The sequence below is a fragment of the Diabrotica virgifera genome, chromosome 9 (genome assembly GCF_917563875.1).
Source record: "Diabrotica virgifera virgifera chromosome 9, PGI_DIABVI_V3a".
In the NCBI taxonomy this organism is placed as follows: Eukaryota; Metazoa; Arthropoda; class Insecta; order Coleoptera; family Chrysomelidae; genus Diabrotica; species Diabrotica virgifera.
The window spans coordinates 159,522,540-159,542,623 of record NC_065451.1 but is presented as its reverse complement, the minus strand read 5'-3'; the positions used below and the strand labels follow the sequence as shown (position 1 = coordinate 159,542,623).

Genomic DNA, 20,084 nt, shown 5'->3' with positions numbered 1-20,084 from the left:
TCTAGTCCAATCAGAGAGTGCAGCAAGCACCTCTACCGGTTTCGAAACTTATTAATTTCTCATCAGGAGGGACATATGGTGCTCTCTCTGATCCAATCAAAACGGTTTGCAACGAACGAAATAGCATAGATGCCCTAGCGGCAACTGCTAGCAAAAGACTAAGTTTTCAATCAAATGGCATATAAAACAATATAATGCTATTCTACATCCCACCTGTAGAAGCCTCTGAGGTATAACCAAAGATGGTTCCCATTGTTTTCAGTCTGGTGGAATGTAGAATAGCATTGTTGTTTTATATGCCATTGGATTGAAAACTTAGTCTTTTGCTAGCAGTTGCCGCTACACGCCGGGGTTTGTTTTGGTTGGATCAGAGAGAGCAGCATATGTGCCTCCTGATGAGAGATTAATAAGTTTCGAAACCGGTAGAGGTGCTTGCTGCACTCTCCGATTGGACTAGAATATGATGCGGCTGTACTTTCGCTTTGCAACGAAATTGAAAATGGTTATTCATTTTTGATTTACATGTTTACTCTGATTGGAGTACGAAGGGAATCATTCTCGTTGGAACTTTACCGCGCTGAGCAGATGGAACGTGAATTATATATTGTAAAATTGCCTCATCTTCCTTAGTCTCAGCATCCGTTATGGCTTGAAAATTGTAGAAGCCTCGGAGGTGTAACCAGAGATGGTTCCCATTGTTTTCAGTCTGGTGGGATGTAAAATAGCACTATGTTGTTTTATATGCCATTGGATTGGTAACTTAGTCTTTTTAAATTATTTTCATTTAAAAAAATTAAATAAATGTTATTTCCTTACCTGAGGGTTATTAAAATACTTTCTTCCGGCCGAACACATTCTCGCATTGGAGTATTTTTCTTATTAATTGCAGGTACAAGCAATTGTACTAAATTTAAATAAGATTCTTTTGACATCCTCTAAAGCAGGGGTCGGCAACCAGCGGCCCGCGGGCCGCATGCGGCCCTTTTCAAGTTTTTGCGCGGCCCGCCAAAGCACCAATATAATTTTAGGAAAAATCAACAAACTTAGAGTTTGTGGCTCTAAGTTTGTTGATTTGTCGTTTTCAAGATTTTTATGCAAAATAAATGGACTGTATTTGAAAATCATTTAAAATTTGATATTTTAAAAGCACTAGACAATTTACAACAAGTTATTGACCTTAGACCACACTTAAAAAAATTATTACCCCCCTCATTTTTTTTATTCAGTTATTCGTGTCGAGTCGGACAACTTTTCTAATACGGAAAATTTTCGGAGGCGGGCGTTTCATAAAAAATATAAAGGTTTCTAAAATTCGGTGCGTCCGACAACTGAAGTACATACTTACCCTTAAAAATTTGTTGGAGAATATTACCAATAAATTGTAAGTATTTTTATCAAACAATCTTGCAAAAAACATCATCGTTTATGACTCCATAGGCGCCCCACGCATTATAAAGAGTCATAAAAGTTATATTCTCACAGTTTATTTCTGCAGGATTGTTCGATAAAAATGTTTAGAAGTAACGGGTAATATTGTCCGATAAATTTTTAAGGGTACTCCAGTTGTCGGACGCACCAGAATGTTTAGAAACCTCTATATTTACGAAACGCCCCTCTCCCGAAATAGAAAAGTTGTCCGACTCGACATGAATAACTGAAGAAAAACAATCTCATGAGGCAGGTAATAAATTTTTTTAAGTGTGAGTCCAAGACCGTTTAATTGAGTTGCAATCTAACAATGTATATAAAAATAATTTTAAAGAATATAATTGCACGTTATTAAAATTTGACAGAAAACAAATTTTCAAATTTAAGAAATTTTACAAAATCAATTATTTGCATTTTCTAGCATATATTTATTATAAATATTTAATAAACACATGCTATAAAACTATAATAGGTCTGGATCCCGCGTATGAAAAAAAAGTTGACTAATAGCAAGCTGAAAATTTGTTAATAACTTAAGAGTGTCTAGTCGGATAAACTTTGATTTAGGGGAACACTGTAACAGGGGCAGTTTTAATTGTGGAACAGTTTAAAATTTGGAACGATCAGACCACGAAAACGGCACATTTATTTTGTCCGACAGAACAGACAAACTCTCCGAACAGAGATTAAACTCGCATGCAAAAATCAGACTGCTATTTATCACCTGTCATAATTCCTGTCATTTGACATATTCTACATGTTCCACTCATTAAAACTCCCATTTGGTGATACATATCAGTCTGATTTTTGCATGAGAGTTTAATCTCTGTTCGGAAAGTTTAAGTCTGTTCTGTCGGACAAAATACATGTGCCGTTTTCGTGGTCTGACCGTTCCAAATTTTTAGCCTGTTCCACAATTAAAACTTCCCCTGTTCCAGTATTCCCATACATCAAAGTTTGTCCGACTAGACACCCTTAAGCTATTAACAAATTTTCAGCTTGCTATTATTCAACTTTTTTTTCATACCAGACCTATTATGCGAACAAACATTTTCAAATTTCTTAAATCAAAATATAGAATGACATTGACAGTTAAAAATTTACAAAATTTGTTGATGATCTCAGTGTCTCAAGCACAATTATTGGACTTAAATGAATTACCAAATAGTCAAAAAAAGCAAAAAGCGTTTTGAATGTTAATGAATGAATAAAATGAAACATAATAAACTATTTTTCTTAATTTTGATATATTTTATATTTACATATTTATAATATGTAATTGGAATTCTATGCTCTTCTTTTCTGTTTTAAGATTTGCACTTTTTTTGTTCTCTGACATTATTGTTATTATTTTATTATATAGCATGTCAATAAAAATTTTTTTTCTATATTTATTTCTAATAATATTTATACTCATATAATAATATGATACAAAAGCACGATTTGAGTTACATTTGAATGTGCGGCCCGCATAAAAAAAATATTTTGAAAATGGCCCACCGTCCGAAAAAGGTTGCCGACCCCTGCTCTAAAGTGCAAGAAATTTAACATCACTTTCTTGTAATTCTCGGGTCTATTTTCCTTTGGTTATTTTCTATGACCTTTAATACATTCTCTAAACATTTTTCATATAGGTAATAGAAGACCAAACTGGTGAAAGGCTGTAAGTGTTATACCAAAGCCTTGAACAACTATAAAGGTAGTGTAGGTACACAAAATAGGTTGACAAGTAAGATGACAGTCTTACATAATTTCTGTTGAAGGCAATAGAAAAAATTCTTGATAGACATATGAAGGAAGGCATTGAGGAATATCCTCTCAATGGTAACGAGCATGCATATTAAGAAGAAAAATCAACAAAAAGACCTTCTTCTTAACGTGTTCTATCAAGTCCCCTTGACGTTGGTGATTAACATAACGAAACTGTCTCTGTCTCTAGCTATTCTAAATAGTTGTTCTGCTTTCTTTATTCCTGTCCACTCCCTGATATTCTTCAACTAAGAGGCCTGCTTTGTACCAATTCCTCTGCGTCCTTCGATTTTACCCATCATAATAAGTTAAAGAATATTATATCGGTCTTCCCTTACTACGTGTCCACAATAGGCCATCTTTCTATTTATATTTGATGTTATCAAGCAGCTCGCTGGCAGCATTTGCTCTCTTAAGGACTGCCACATTTGTCAGCATAGCCGTCCATGGTATTTTCAATGTATGTCTGCGCAGCAACATTTCTAAGGCCTTAAAACGATTAATGGTAGATATTTTTAATGTCCATGCTTCCACACCATACAAGAGGATTGACCAAATGTAACATTTAATCATGCGCTTTCGAAGTTGAAGTTGCAAGTTATCATCACAAAAGAATGACCCCATGTTTAAAAAGGTTGAGCGGGCTATCTCCATTCTACATTTTATCTCTTTATCTGGATCTAGTTGTTCAGTAATATGGCAACCAAGATATTTAAAACTGGGTACTCTTTGAATTATATGACCATCAACATATTATCGTGAATCTTGAAGGGCAAAACGGCTAAATACTACGTATTTTGTTTTTGAACAGCTTATGTTTAGGCCAAACTCTTTTACCACTGTGTCAATGGCATTTAAAAGGTGTTGTAATCCATTTATATCATCACTTAAAATAACTGTATCGTCTGCATATCTGATCGTATTTATCAGAATTCCATTATCTTTCACACCCCATTCCAAATTATGCAGCGCTTCCTTAAATATTCTATCTGAATATAAATTGAATAACAGTGGGGACAGTATACAAGCCTGTCTGACACCTCTTTGTTTTTTGCATATTTCTGTTAATTTTCCATTTATGCAAGCTGTCGCTGTTTGAGGCCAGTATATTTTTTCTATGATTCGTACATCTTGACTATCAACTCCTTCATCTTTTAATATTTTAATTAATTTGTGAGGTTGTACTCGATCAAAGGCCTTTTCATAGTCAATAAATACAGCAAAGACATCTTTGCTTTGATCTCGGCATTTCTGCAATATTACATTTATTGCAAAGAGTGCGTCCCGGGTTCCCAGTCCATTTCTGAAGCCAAATTGTGTTTTATCCAAAAAGACCACTGGACGAAAATCGTTCAGAAAATCAGTCAGTTAATAATGCATTACCAAATTCTTTTTATGATGCAGTTGCATCAAAAGGGATATCTGCTACCATGTGCAATTGAACCAAAGCAATGCTGAAAAATAGGCTCATCCGAATAGATCTGCAAGGAGAGAAGGTTTTCGCCAAAACAGCGAAATGTGCACAAGGGGAGTACTTTCTCCTATCCTATGGTTACTCTTAGAGGCTGACTTGATATTGCTCCTTGACGTACAGGAGGGAGAAGTGCTTCTTTATGCGGATGATTATGGTAAGAAGAAAATATGGTATCGTTCTATCCAGCACACTCCAAAGAACATTAAATATTCTTACAATCTGATGCAAGAGGGAAAAAATCTCTGTCAATCCTAGTGGCCTAGAGGTCAGACATCTAGGTGTAATACTAGTTTAGCAGCTTAGAAGGAACGCCCATTTGAAAACAATAATCAACAAAGCAAAGTTCTCCTTTTGGACAACATGCCGAAGGATATGTGGTAAAATGGGGTATGAAACCCAAATATGTATTGGTTATACATATATGAATTTAGTTGGACCTATGATTACTCATGACGTGTTAATATGGTGGTCTAAATAGAACACATATATATTAAAAGTCCATCGAAAAGAAGCTTAATAAGCTTCAATGACAAGCATTTTCCCGTGAAGGACATACTTGACTTCCCTCCACTAAATATATGAATTTAGAAGGAGGCAAAGGTAGGAGCATAGAGAAGGTGAATAATATATCAGGAGTTAGAACAAAAGGATACCGGGATCAAATCTGGAGAGATAAATAAAAATCAACCATAGCTGGAAATGGGTATTATACCAGATGCGATGCAACCTAAATTTCGAAAGGCTCTTTACCCTCCTCTTTCCAGGAAGAGATGAATGGGAGTTGATTAAAACGAATCTCATAATGGAAGATCAATGCTGGTATTCAGGCAAAGTTCAGATTCTGTCGGTTTGATGACGAGCCGAGAGGCGGAACGCGTTCTGTGCATCTGCTCAGACTACATTTGAGTCTACATTCAATTTTAATATTTTTTCTGCAATTTTTACAGTATAATTTTATTTAATTTTATATAAAACATATATAAAATTTTACTCTGTAATTTATGAAGAGAACGGTACCTGCTTTAAGCATTAATTCTTATTCTGTTAAAGGTTATGAATTTTTCAAAGGAAAAGGTGCGGATTTGTGCATTGCAAAGTTTAATCGCAAAAGTTGAGTGACGAAATTTAAAATTTAGCCTTTTAATTACGTGTGTGTTAAAATAGAGAGTACAAAGAAGTTTTCTGGTAAGTTTTTGATCAAAATGATTTATAGAAAAAAAAAATAGTGCAACTTTTAATGTCGAAATTGAAATCCCCAATATAACGCTTATTTTTCGAGATACTGACAATGGGTGGAGAATGGCTAATTTTGGTCTTAGATTATGTTTTTGACGTTGCTGAAAACGAAAATGAAATTTATTTTAAATTTTAGGTGGGGGAATATTGTCAAAATCGCAAAAAAAGTAAAATCACTTTTTTTGCGTTGAACTCGCTACAACTCTGGTCGATTTTAATATTTTTGTCCAAGGTTTGTACACTATATGTTGCTCACCTTGTGTCTGTTTTAAGATTTTAGTTTTATTCTAGTAAAAGTTATGAATTTTTTAAAGTACTAGGTGCAGATTCGTGACTTGCAAAGTTTAATCGCAAAAGTTAAGAGGGAAAATTTAAAATTGATCTTATTAATCACGTTTATGTTAAAACATAGAGTACAAAGAAGTTTTCTGGAGAGTTTTAGTTACAAATGTTTAATAGAGAAAAAATGGCGCAACTTTTAATATAGACGTTAGACATCCCCAAAATAATGCTTGTTTTTCGAGATACTGACCATGGGAGGTGAATGGCTAATTTTGGTCTTATTTTATGTGTTTGATGGTGCTGACAAAGAAAAAGAGGTTTATTTTAAATTTTTTGTGACGGAACATTGTCAAAATCGCAATTTTAACCTAAAAATGAAAAAAAAAGTGAAGTCACGAATTTTTACGTTTAACTCGCTACAACTCTGTTCCATTTTAATATTTTTTTCTAAAATTTCTACGGCATATATTTCTTACCTTTGTGAAGACTATGAAAGTAACTGTAGTCTTTCAGTCTTTTTTTTTTACAAAAGTTATGGATTTAAAAAATAAAAGGTGCAGATTCGTGAATTGCAGAGTTAAATCGCAAAAATTAAGTGACAAAATTTAAAATTTATCTATTTGATTACGTTTATGTTAAACCATAGAGTTCAAAGAAGTTTTATGGGGAGTTTTAGGCCTAGATGTGTTATAAAAAAAATATGGTCCAACTTTTAATTTTAAGAAAAACGTGGTTTAACTTTTTTTTTATTTTTAGGGCAAAATTGCGATTGTGACAATTTTCTCCTACCTAAAATTCAAAATAAACTTGATTTTCGTTTTCAGCACCATCAAAAACATAAAGTAAGACCAAAATTAGCCATTCACCACCAGTGACCAGTATCTCGAAAAATTAGCGTTATTTTGGGGATAAAATTTAAAATTTATCTATTTGATTACGTTTATGTTAAACCATAGAGTTCAAAGAAGTTTTATGGGGAGTTTTAGGCCTAGATGTGTTATAAAAAAATATGGTCCAACTTTTAATTTTAAGAAAAACGTGGTTTAACTTTTTTTATTTTCAGGGCAAAATTGCGATTTTGACAATTTTCTCCTACCTAAAATTCAAAATAAACTTGATTTTCGTTTTCAGCACCATCAAAAACATAAAGTAAGACCAAAATTAGCCATTCACCACCAGTGACCACTATCTCGAAAAATTAGCGTTATTTTGGGGATTTATAATGTAAATGTTAAACGTTGCACCATTTCTTTTCTATAAAACATTTTGATCCAAAACTTTCCAGAAAACTTCTTTGTACTCATGTTTTATTTTTGAATTTGATTTAAAATCTCTATCTCAAATTTTGTCAGTCAAATTTTGCGATTAAACTTTGCAATTCACGAATCTGCACCGTGTACATTAAAAGATTCATAACTTTTACTAGAATAAGACTAAAAACTTAAAGCAGAAACCATTGTCTTCAAAAAATTGAGCGATATAAAAGTGATTACAGTGTACAAACTTTAGAAAAAAATATTAAAACGGACCGGAGTTGTAGCGAGCTAAATGCAAAAAAACGTGATTTAATTTTTTTTATTTTTACGGTACAGTTGCAATTTTGACAATATTTCCCCACCTAAAATTTAAAATAAATTTCATTTTCATTTTCATCACGCTCAAAAACATAATCTAAGACCAAAATTAGCCATTCTCCACCCATGGTCAGTATCTCGAAAAATAAGCGGTATATTGGGGATTTCTAATGTCGACATTACAAGTTGCACTATTTTTTTTCTATAAAACATTTTGATCTAAAACTTACCAGAAAATTTTTTTGTACTCTTTACTTTAACATAAACGTGATCTAGAAGCTAAATTTTAAACTTCACACAACTTTTTTTGCGATTAAACATTGAAATGCACTAATCCGCACCTTTTCCTTTGAAAAATTCATAACCTTTATCAGGATAACAATAAAAGCTTGAAACAGGTACCGTTGTCTTCAGAAATTTAAGAGCTATATACAGTAAAAATTTTAGAAAAAAATATTAAAACCGAACAGAGTTGTAGCGAGGTAAACGCAAAAAAACGTAATTTCATTTTTTTTTTATTTTTAGGTTAAAATTGCGATTTTGACAATGTTCCGACACATAAAATTAAAAATAAACTACATTTTCGTTTTCAGTACCCTCGAAAATATAAAGTATGAATCAAATTAGCCATTCACCCCTCCGTGGTCAGTATCTCGAACTAAGCGCTTTTTTGAGGGTGTCCCGCTCGTGTATTAAACTTACGGGTCAGCCACAATAATATACTTCTTAGTACATTTAGAATACCTTCATCTGCAAAATGGTTTAGTAAGTATGTAAAGGCCGCGTCCCACCATCAAATAATTTGATCAAACTGGTTTGAGCAGACTGAAAGTGACAGTTAGTGACGTCACATCCTGAGTGTTCATTGTGGATAATAATGAAAAATTTTAATTTTAAATAAAGTACAAACAAGTTAGGCAACTCAATACAAAAAATTTGATCAAACTAGACTGATAGTGAGAGCACAGATTTTTAGAATTTCAAAAAAACTGCAATTGTGACGTCACTTTGACGTACTTCCGGAGTTTGCTCAAACTGTTTGATCAAATTGTTTGATGGTGAGACGCGGCCTTTCGTAGTTGGCAAAAGGGTTTAGACAAATATTTAGGCATATCAGAAGATATAAATTCAAAACAAAATGGACTGCAAAAAGGGCCATATGTAACGTAAATTAAATTCTGGTAGCAGATAAATATAAATAATATAATTGAAATTGAAGAAACGAATTTAGAAAACTTAAGAAACTGAAGGAATTATTGTTTTACTGGAAGTAATTTATTTTTATTTTAGATATCAAATAATCCATTCAGACATGGTTTGAGAAATTTAATGGTATTTTTAGTGCAAACATTTTTTCTTTTCTCGTCATTCTTAATGTCCTACCATTTTTTCCAAGTAATGGAGAACAAAGAAAACGAACAACATAAATTAAAGGTAGTTTTGCTGACCTTTTTTAACAGATATTTGAGGTATGTATAAACAATTTTAGTGACACCTTTGGTTAATTAATTTCTAAACACATTATTTTTAGAATATTACCACCAGTGTTAATAATGGTTGGTTGGGGGAGCACAGTGTGGGTTGTCAATTTATTTTATGGTCCCGTCAAAGACCAATACGCAGACCCAGAACATTTACGATGTCAAAAAAATTGGTGGGCATCTTTGTTATTTATTCATAATCACTATAACCAAGAGGATATGGTAAGATTCAGCAGTTCTATAAAGCTTTGCTTTTCCTTCTTCTTCTTATTTTATAGACATAACTCTCCTTAAAGTTCTCCAACTTGCATCTCCGTCATAATGTATCTAGCTTTAGTAAATTCAGAGAGATTTCTCGGCGCTGCCTCTCCGTCTATCAGTAACGAAATGAAAGGCAGAATTTACAAAACAGTCATCAGACCAATATCGAGAACGTCAGACAGCAGAGATAAAACCCCTTCGACCCTTCGAAAAATAGATGGTAAGACACTACGGGACAGTGCTATAAGTACATATTATGTACTTATAGCACTTATAGCACTGTCCCGTAGTGTCTTACCATCTATTTTTCGAAGGGTCGAAGGGGTTTTATCTCTGCTGTCTGACGTTCTCGATATTGGTCTGATGACTGTTTTGTAAATTCTGCCTTTCATTTCTTTACTGATAGACGGAGAGGCAGCGCCGAAAAAATCTCTCTGAATTTACTAAAGCTAGATATTTCACAGTTGATTACTGTGATTGTGTAGAGAAACATGCTGCGATCGGTCAAGCGAAACGCAGAACAGGTGGTACTGACAGCTTGTCAAAGTTGCTTACCTGCGGAGGTAATTAAATCCATTTACTAGGGCTGACAATCAGTACACACATTCTAAATTGAAAATAAATAAATGTTATTATAGTCGGTCCGCTGTACGACGGAACAGAACCGGTCGGTCGGCCCCAATAAATGTACAGAGTTATTCACTATATTTTGACACCCCTCTAAACTGCTTTATTTACAGAATTAGAAAAAAATGTAAAATACAAAAGTTGTTCGATTTTTTAATTATGATTTTTTGACATATATATCGTACTGGTGACGTCATCCATCTGGGCGTGATGATGTAATCGACTATTTTTTTAAAAAAATCCAATGATTTAATTCGTACACTTATTGAAATGAAATATTTTCTTCCATTAAATCTCACACACATTTTGTTAGCTGTCAATAAAAACACCTTGGAACTTTTAGTAAATATTAAAGAAAATAAAATACAAATTTAAAACGGCATAACCCACATCTCTGTAGTTATACTATAAGAAAATTCCTTTTACAACTTTCTGTGGCAAATGGACTTGATTCCATGCCATTATCTTTCCATACACACACACACACACACACACTATTTTTTTAAATGAGAATAGGGGTCGTATGCAGGGGAACAATATTCAATAGATCTGTCCAAATTCTAGCATATGCAGACGACGTGGACATTATAACAAGAACCAGAGCTGCGGAACCAGAAAAGAGAACTGCGGAAATCCTAACCGAGCTAGTAGCAGCAGCAGAACAAATGGGGTTACATATAAATCGAAATAAAACAAAATTCATGGCGACTAACACAAACACAAGAGCTGGAAATGTTGACGCAGATCTAATCATCAATGACCAAAACTTCGAAGCGGTTAAAGAGTTCATATATCTAGGGACATCGGTTAACCCCAATAATAACACATCAGAGGAAATAAAAAGACGAATAATAATTGCAAACAGGTGTTATCATAGTCTATCAAAGTACTTAGCTAACAAACGTATGTCTCAAAAAACTCGTATAAGGCTGTATAGAACATTGATAGTCCCCGTTCTCACATATGGATCAGAGGCATGGACGCTAACTAAAACAGATGAATCCACTCTGTCGATTTTTGAAAGAAAGGTGCTACGTAAGATATTCGGAGCGGTCTGTGAGAACGGAATATGGAGGCGTAGATATAACTTTGAACTGCAGAATATCTACAAGCATACGTTTGGTGGAAAAGATATTATCACTATAATTAAGCGAAACCGCCTGCAGTGGGCAGGACATGTAGCCCGGGCCCCTGAATCGAACATGATAAAAAAGATTCTAACAGCGCAACCCGTGGGAATGAGTATTATTCAATTCTATATACAGTAATATAAACATTAAGATCATTATTTATACAGGGTGTCCAAAAAAAGTTTTTGAATTATTAATTAAACAATTAATTTAATTAAAAAAAAGAATGTGTGTGTACTTTGTACGCACGTAAGAAGTTATACTTCTATTATATGATTTCTTAAAAATAAATATACTTTAAACAGTTTCTTTTAATTTTTTTTTAAACACCAAAATAATTTTGTGCTTACCGCTTTCAAAAAAATAAAAAAAAGTATAGGATTGCACTGGATTCGAACTCACGACCTCTCGATCTCTGGCCGAATTAGTCGAGGCGTTGAAGCACAAAAAAAGGCCTTACTCTCGATGTTTGGCGCAGTAAGACGGATTTTAATGCAGTTTGGTGCATTGGATTCGTGAGAATGTCAGGAAATTTTGTGAACTATTGTAATGAATAAGAAATCTGAAATTGCATTTGTGTATAAGAAAAATTCATTTCAAAAGTGCATTTTGAAATAGGCAATTATTATAAATTTGCAACCCGGTAAATAGTTGGGCAACATCCCGATTAATTATTTTAATTATTTTTAATTATTTTTAATCATTTATAAGTCCATATAATAATAGTCTAAGATGTCAATAACCATTAATAATAAACAAAAAAAATTCCTTATGTGGGAATCGAACCAAGTACTAACGGGTCCGTAGCTAAATACACATACCGCTAATCTACGCAGACACTTGCTAGACAACGGCGATATTAGGTATAAACAAAACAAATTGGTAAGTAAAAATTGTAAAGAAAATTACTACATAGGTACTTAAATGTATTATAAAATTAATATATTCCTAAATTTTAGAAGAAACATTCGTAAATAGGTATTATTAATATCTATTAATGTTACTAAATGAAATATATATATTTTGACGTTTCACAATTTGACAATTCACTTTTAACTGCAATTCCTTAAAATTTTTAAAGCACCGGTGCTTTAAAGTAGCATTTTTAACGCTCCTATGGAGTGCTATAAATTGCATTTTTAACACGTTTGTAGAAAAATACATTCAAAAACACTAATATATTCTTTCCACACCTTTCCTGGACTGATAAATACATAAATTAAAACATTTAGTAACGAACTCCATACTGCCTGTGTGCGCAGATTACTAAAATTTCACCCTCAATGAAATCGCGCCTAAAGAAGTATAACTTCAAAAAGGCAGTATAACTATTAACTAACCTTTGTTGTTTCTCTTCCCACAAATTTTAACACTCAACAACCATACATTACATAACCAAACCGTCATCCGTCCACACCACAGCTGTGCTACAGCTGCCATATTGGATAATTTTTGACATGTCATTTGAACATCCAATCAGAACAAAGTTATAATGCGCATGCGCCCGGATCATAGGTTTTATCATATAAAAATTCACCCTCATATCGCGCGTAAAGAAGTATAACTTCAAAAATTTGGACACCCTGTATTAACAATCATGTTAATGTTTATATTAATGAATAGGGAATTGAATAACCTTTCAAATAAGCTAGCACACGACACCTATTCTCATTTAAAAAATAGTCGATTACGTCATCACGACCAGATAAATGACGTCACGTAAACAACTGTGAAATAATTAGCTTTAGTAAATTCAGAGAAATTTTTCAGCGCTGCCTCTTGGACTATGATATTTTTATTTCTCCATATTGTTTCATTATTTACTGTTCGAAAATGCATAATGATAAATTTTGTTTTTTTTTGATAAAACTAACTAAAAACTAATGTTAAATTTTTGATGGTTATACTAAATTACTATAATACGTTGTAAAGCATCTTCACTTTGAGACATTAGTATCTAGTGCATCGTCTGCGTAGCAGATTATTTTGAGTTGTTTTTCTCCCATTCGCTATTCTTTTTTAGTTCTTACTTTCTTTTATTACTTCATCCATAATTAGGTTCAATAATAGACGACTCAGGAAATCCGTCTTATTCCATGAGCCAGTGGGTTATTCTATTTTTACTTTTATTGTGTTGTTCTGGTAGATATTATCGATCATCTTAATTCTAGAGGTATCTTTTTTGTGTACAATAAATGACTAAAATCCTTAAATTTGACCCTGTCAAATGTCTTCTTAAAGTCCACGTTTTATTTTGTCGAAAAAATCATTTTTAGCAAAAATATAGCCTGTAAAAAAGTGAAAAAAATGGTGTATATATTAGGACTCTATACTTAGCAGAAGCAGAGTTATAGCTAATGAAAAATAGGTTCATATTCGTCAAATTCCAAATCGACTATTTAACTTGAAATAACCAAAAAACGAAGCACTTTTTGCGGAAAACTCATTTAAACTTTTTTAAGGTGTTTAAAAAAGCTTTATTTTTGTTTTATAAAAATATTTCTAGCATCAAAAGTAAACAAGTTACGCTCAAAATAAAGTTGCTCCATTTTATTTTGGCAAAAAAAATCTTGAAGATCGACCCCTAATTAGCAACTTAAATGATATTAATCATTATCGCTTCACAAGTTACTTTACTTATGTTGTGTTTATATGATCTGTAAGTTTTATCGGTTCAAAGTGCTCATTTTGAAAAAAAAAAAAAATTGGTTTTGAAGTAAAATTTTTAAAAAATTTTTAATTTTGGAGAAAATGCATTTTTTCAAAATAACTTAAAAATTGTTAGAGATACCAAAAATCTGAAACAACAAAAAAAAGTAGGCTTGCCTTTCTGAATATTTTGTATTTTTTGTTTTTCTGTAAGACAAAAATTGGTTAAGATTTGGTGTATCTATATTTGAATACACGTGTGATTATTGAATCTTTCAGGCCCTTTTAACTAGAGCCCTCTCAAAAATAAGCACTTAAAACCAATGAAACTTACAGATCATATAAACAATACATACAGGAGTAAAGAAACTTGTCAAGTGGTAACGATTACGTTCATTTGAGATGCTTTAGGGGGTGATTTTCCCGATTTTTTTACCAAAAGAAAAGGGACCAACTTTATGTTGAGCGTAACTTGTTTATTTTTGATGCTAGAAATGTTTTTGTAAAACAAAAAAAAAGCTATTTTTAAAGAGGTACTTTAAAAAAGTTGAAATGAGTTTTCCCAATAAAAAGCTTAATTTTTTGGTTATTTTAATTTAAAATATTCAATTTGGAATTTGACTAATATGAACCTATTTTTCATTAGCTATAACTCAGCTTTTGCTAAGTATAGAGACCTAATGTATACACAATTTTTTTTTACTTTTCACAGGCTATATTTTTTTGAGAATATTTTTTTCGATAAAATACTTACTTTTTGAGTTATTTGCGAAAAACCGTCTAAAAACGTGGTTATTTTGTTGAAAGATGAACAAGTTCACTTGCAACCCGAAAAGTATTGACTTGGCGAAAAAACTCTATAGAACAAAAGTTGCTTAGAATTAGTCAGTTTATCGATTTCCTGACTTATTTTGGACATATATTTTTTCACCCTCGAGAGGGGGTGAAAGTCACCCCCAAGGCAAAAGCACACATCGGCACAATATCCCTTTTTTCGTTGACCTGTTAGCTAGAAGTATGCCAAATTCCATATCAATCCAAGCGGTTCTTTAAAATTTAGAGGTTTTGCAATATTTTACCGTTAAAGAACGTACTATTTAAAAAAAAACTGAATATTCGCATTCGCATCCGCATTCGCGAATGTCGGTAGCAGATATTCGCATTCGCATTCGTATTCGCGAATGTTCAAAAAATGACACTCGTTACATCACTAAGTCTGCCCATGTTTCCTTCTTAATGTGCTTCGTGTTTATTAGTTCGTTCATCTCTTTTCTTTGTCATCAAATCTGGTCACTTTTAGTGTGACCAACTTCAATTCAGTCGAACTCGGGACAAAGCTGAAAAAAATACCTGAAATCCGGGACTTTTCAATGAAAATCAGGCTATTTTTTTTAAATATAGAACTTTATGGAATCGGGTCATTTTATTGAGTATTTAACATTTTTATGTTGGCAATGATATTTTTGTTGGGATTAAACGACAATTGGTTGTGATGATAATTACATTTTTCTTAGTTTTTGACGTTTCGACTTTCAATCCGGAAATCGTTCTCAAAAAGGGAATTTTTGATGTGGTACTAGTATTACAAAAAGCACTGACCGCTAGAATGCTGGGTTAAACACCGGTTGGAAAGCCAAGAAAGCGCTGGGAAGACACAGTAAACAGAGACACACAAGCACTTTTAGGAGTCCATGTATGGAGAAGAGCAGCCATAGACAAACAAGGGTGGAGACAAAAAATAAAGGAGGCCAAGGCTCAATTTTGGCTGTAGTGCCGTAGAAGAAAAAAAATAGTAATAAATTCTAGAAATTGTCGACTTTTTTGCGTCCCACCAATTCAATTTGATGTGAATTCTTAAAAAAATAACGTATTCAAAATTTCAAAATAAAATTTTACCAAAACGTTGAAAATTCGGATGGCCCGGAAGCCTTGTCCGGGACGCCGGGACACGACTACGTAATTCGGGCCATGTCCCAGATTTTTCGGGCTAGTTGATCACACTAGTCATTCTCCATATTTCGTTTTGTGTTCCGTAGAAGTAGTGTTCCATCTTTTTTGAGAAGCTCCGCCAATGTTCCCTTTTACTCTGGGCTAATTAGCAAAATTCATGGAAAAGTTATTTACCAGCAATTTTATTGCTGGAATCGAATTATAAGATCCTATATATTAATAATATAGGTATGCAAAGTCCGCAGATAGTGTGCTACTTTTTTTATAAACAAAATGGCGCCGACAAATCGTATTTTTTTCAATTATTGCTCTATAACTCCGAAGATTTTAACTTTACAACAAAAACATCCAAATAAAAATTCACCGCAATTAAATTCTGCATAGAGATATGTTTTTCACGATTTGCTCCGACGAAAATTTTCCTCGGAAAATGCGGGTTTTCCTAACAAAAACTATAATTTTCAAACAAAGTTTTAGGTTAGTAATTATTAATCAATAATTAAATAACTTAGTGACATCAAAGATTTCTTGGTATAGATTGTAATTCCAGAAGCTGGTGAAAATTAAACGAATATTTTAGCAACAATTCAATTGTTAATTAACAATTTACGATCGCAATAATAACCAAAATAATCACGATACATTGATCAAATTTATAGAGATTATAAAGATGAGATGATTGTTTAATATTTTATCGACAAAATATAAAATTTTCTTTTTTTTGCATAATCTTTAAATTTTGAAAAAAAATAGTTATAATACGTTGGTCTAATTAGTAAAGTACAAAGGTTATTTACCAGCAATTTTATTGCTTTAATCGAATTATAAGATCCTATATATTATTAATATAGGTATGCAAAGTCCACAGATAGTGTGCTACTTTTTTTATAAACAAAATGGCGCCGACAAATCGTATTTTTTTCAATTATTGCTCTATAACTCCGAAGATTTTAACTTTACAACAAAAATACTCAAATAAAAATTCACCACAATTTAATTCTACATAGAGGCATGTTTTTCCCGATTTGCTCCGATGAAAATTTTCCTCGGAAAACGTGGGTTTTCCCAACAAAATCTCGAATTTTCAAATAAATTTTTTGGGCCAGTAATTATTTATTAATAATTATATAGCTTGGTGAAATAAAAGCTTTCTTGGTATAGATTATAAATTCAGAAGCCGGTTAAAATGAAACGAATATTTTAGCAACAATTCAATTGTTAATTAACAATTTACAGTCGCAGTGACAACCAAAATAATCATGAGACATTGATCAAACTTAGAAAGATTATAAAGGTGTGATGCCTATTTAATATTTTGTCGACAAAATATAAATTTTTCATTTTTTTGCATAATCTTTAAATATTTAAAAAAAATTGTTATAAACAAATTAACATTTCTCAGAAATTGTTCATTATATTCTAATTTTAAAAAATACTTAAAATGCGTATTTCAAAGGTCTTGAAAATGAATGCTTTAAACAAATTTTCCAACCATTTGCAAAAAAGTTAAGAAACAGCAAATTAAATATACGATATCTCCATTGTTTATAATTTGTTTTAATTGTTTCAAAGCTTAAAAGTGAGTCTATGGTACAATCTAATTACTCACAAAGAATGTCAAAAATTAGTGCAATGGTTATATTTTACTCAAAGATTAAAAATACTTTTTTTTTGTAATTTTTAGCGCGAAAGTAGGCTTGATACAGAGCCGGAGATAAAATGTTCACTCGAAGCGACTGACACGCTTAAACTCGCGCGAGTTGTTTATGTGGGCGGGTAGCTACGGTACTGTATTATTCTACTTTCGCGCGTGTAAATTACAAAAAAATATAATTATAATCTTTAATTAAAATATAACCATTAAGCTGATAATCGGTATTGTTTTATAAATAATTAGGTTGCACTTTAAACTCACTTCTACGCTTTGAAAGAATTAAAAAAAATTATTAACACCGTAGTAATCGTATGTTTACTTTGCTGTTTCATAACTTTTTTGAAAATGGTTGCAAAAAAGTTTTAAAGCATTCATTTTCAAGATATTTGAAATGCGCATTTTAGCCATTTTTTTAAATTATAATATAATAAAAACTTTCTGAGAAACGTTAATTTGTTTATAACTATTTTTTTTTAACATTTGAAGATTATGCAAAAAAATAAAAAATTTATATTTTGTCGACAAAATGTTAAATAGGCATCTCATCTTTATAAGATTTCAAAGTTTGATCAGTGTATCATAATTATTTTGGTTATTATTGCGACCGTAAATTATTAATTAACAATTGAATTGTTGCTAAAATATTCGTTTAATTTTCACCAGCTTCTGGAAATATAATCTAAACCAAGAAGGCTTTTAAGTCACCAAATTATTTAATTATTGGTTAATAATTACTTATCTAAAACTTTATTTGAAAATTAAAGATTTTGTTGGAAAAGCCAGCATTTTCCGAGGAAAATTTTCGTCGGAGCAGATCGGGAAGAACACGTCTCTATGCAGAATTTAATCATGGTGAATTTTTATTTGAGTGTTTTTGTTGTAAAGTTAAAATCTTCGGAGTTCTAGAGCAATAATTTAAAAAAACACGATTTTCGGGCGCCATTTTGTTTATAAAAAAGTAGCACACTATCTGAGGATTTTGCATACCTATATTATTAATATATATGATCTTATAATTCGATTCCAGCAATAAAATTGCTGGTAAATAACTTTTCCCAAAAATGGCCTATTCTCCGATAATCAGCCCAGACTATTTTTATTTGTTTGACTAAAGTATTCATTTCGTTTCTGATTCGTTTGTAGTGGTTGTATGCCTTTTGTGTTTGTTTTGTTCTGTATTCTAAAGCAGCTTTTTCTTTTATTCACGTTTTATCTCCACTTCCTCCCTAAACCTTTCCTTTTTTGATAAGTCTGGGTTTTTGGGTTTTCTCTTTTATTATGCCTCTATTCGTTACTTTCTCCAGGTGATTATGTTGAGGCTTTAGTTATGTTAGTGTCGCTCTCTTCAGTGTGAAGTATTTTATAATGATTATTATTTTACTTAATACCAGGCTATGGACGCTACCTACATCTACAGAGTTGAGGCATCTTATGCCAATTATTTTTAGTGGATGTATGTATATCTCTGTTGGTTACAACATAATATATCATAGATTTTTGTCCACGGGTGTTATTGAAGTACCTCAATTAGCTCCTTCCCACGGTCTGCGATTCTATCTCTTTCAATGTTTTCGTTTAGCATATGGTGTGAAATGTGTATTATGCATACGGTGACCATATCTTTTTAAAGAAAAAAAAGTACAAAAAACAAAAATGTATTAAAAACGCAAAATGTATCTTGTTATTGGACAAATATAACTTTTTGGAATTAAAAATAAATAAACTACATAATATGTAGCTAAACATAAAAAATTATATCAATTAAACTAAATATAACACATTACATTAACTTTGAAAAAGTTACAAGCCTGCAATTAAGAGTTTTTAGATGAGAGACCTGGAATAGCCTCATCTTCTTCCGGTTTTTTGCATCATTCATATTCTTTTGAACTTAAAATTAATTTAAGAAGGTCCGGCTTCGACTGAAGTAAATGAAACATTTCATTCATCAAAATTTACGTACACCAGAATCGCTGCCTTGAGAGTGGATATGGACATTTGTGACTTTTCCGATGTCCAATAATAATTATTTATTACAGAAAATAAACACTCGATAGCCGCACTAGTACCCGGAGGACAAAAAATAAATTCGCATAATATTTGTAAGTTTTTCAGTTTGAATTGATCTACACACTTAAAAACTTTAAGCCATCGATCCTGACTATTTTTTTCTTTTGTTCCACTCAGCAATTTTTTCACTTGTAGCCACGTCTTTCAAAATTCCCAGTTCGTCAAAGAGTTGATCTTCGTTTAACATGGTTGCCTTGATATACAATTTAAAAGCTTCGAGAGAATAACAAACATTGTTCCATGTTATTTCATTTCTTATGCGAGCTCTACACTCTCGCCGAAGTCGATCGAGGTTCAACAAGTACGAAAGTGTAGACGGCCACCTTGTGTAACTTTGCCTCACTTCGTTCTACTTCCATTTCCTGTCGGTCTGGTCAAAGGGATCTTTGTCGGTATCGCACCGCTCTTTGTCGGTATCGCACTTCCTCGCGAAGTAGAACGAGTGTGTAGAGAGGGTACTTCGGACTTCGGTCAACTTTGGCGAAGTAACTTCGCCGAGAGTGTGGAGCCCACTTTAGA

At 32.3% G+C, this 20,084-nt stretch overlaps 1 protein-coding gene across 1 annotated transcript in view; it reads left to right on the top strand.

Annotated features, from left to right (window-relative positions):
* Positions 1 to 20,084, top strand: part of LOC126892390 (O-acyltransferase like protein-like) — a 112,030-nt gene that overhangs the window by 36,387 nt on the left and 55,559 nt on the right. Inside the window, exons 6-7 of the mRNA XM_050661908.1 lie at positions 9,034 to 9,212; positions 9,275 to 9,446. Of these exons, the coding sequence (XP_050517865.1) occupies positions 9,034 to 9,212; positions 9,275 to 9,446 (351 nt within the window). The remainder of the gene's footprint in view (positions 1 to 9,033; positions 9,213 to 9,274; positions 9,447 to 20,084) is intronic.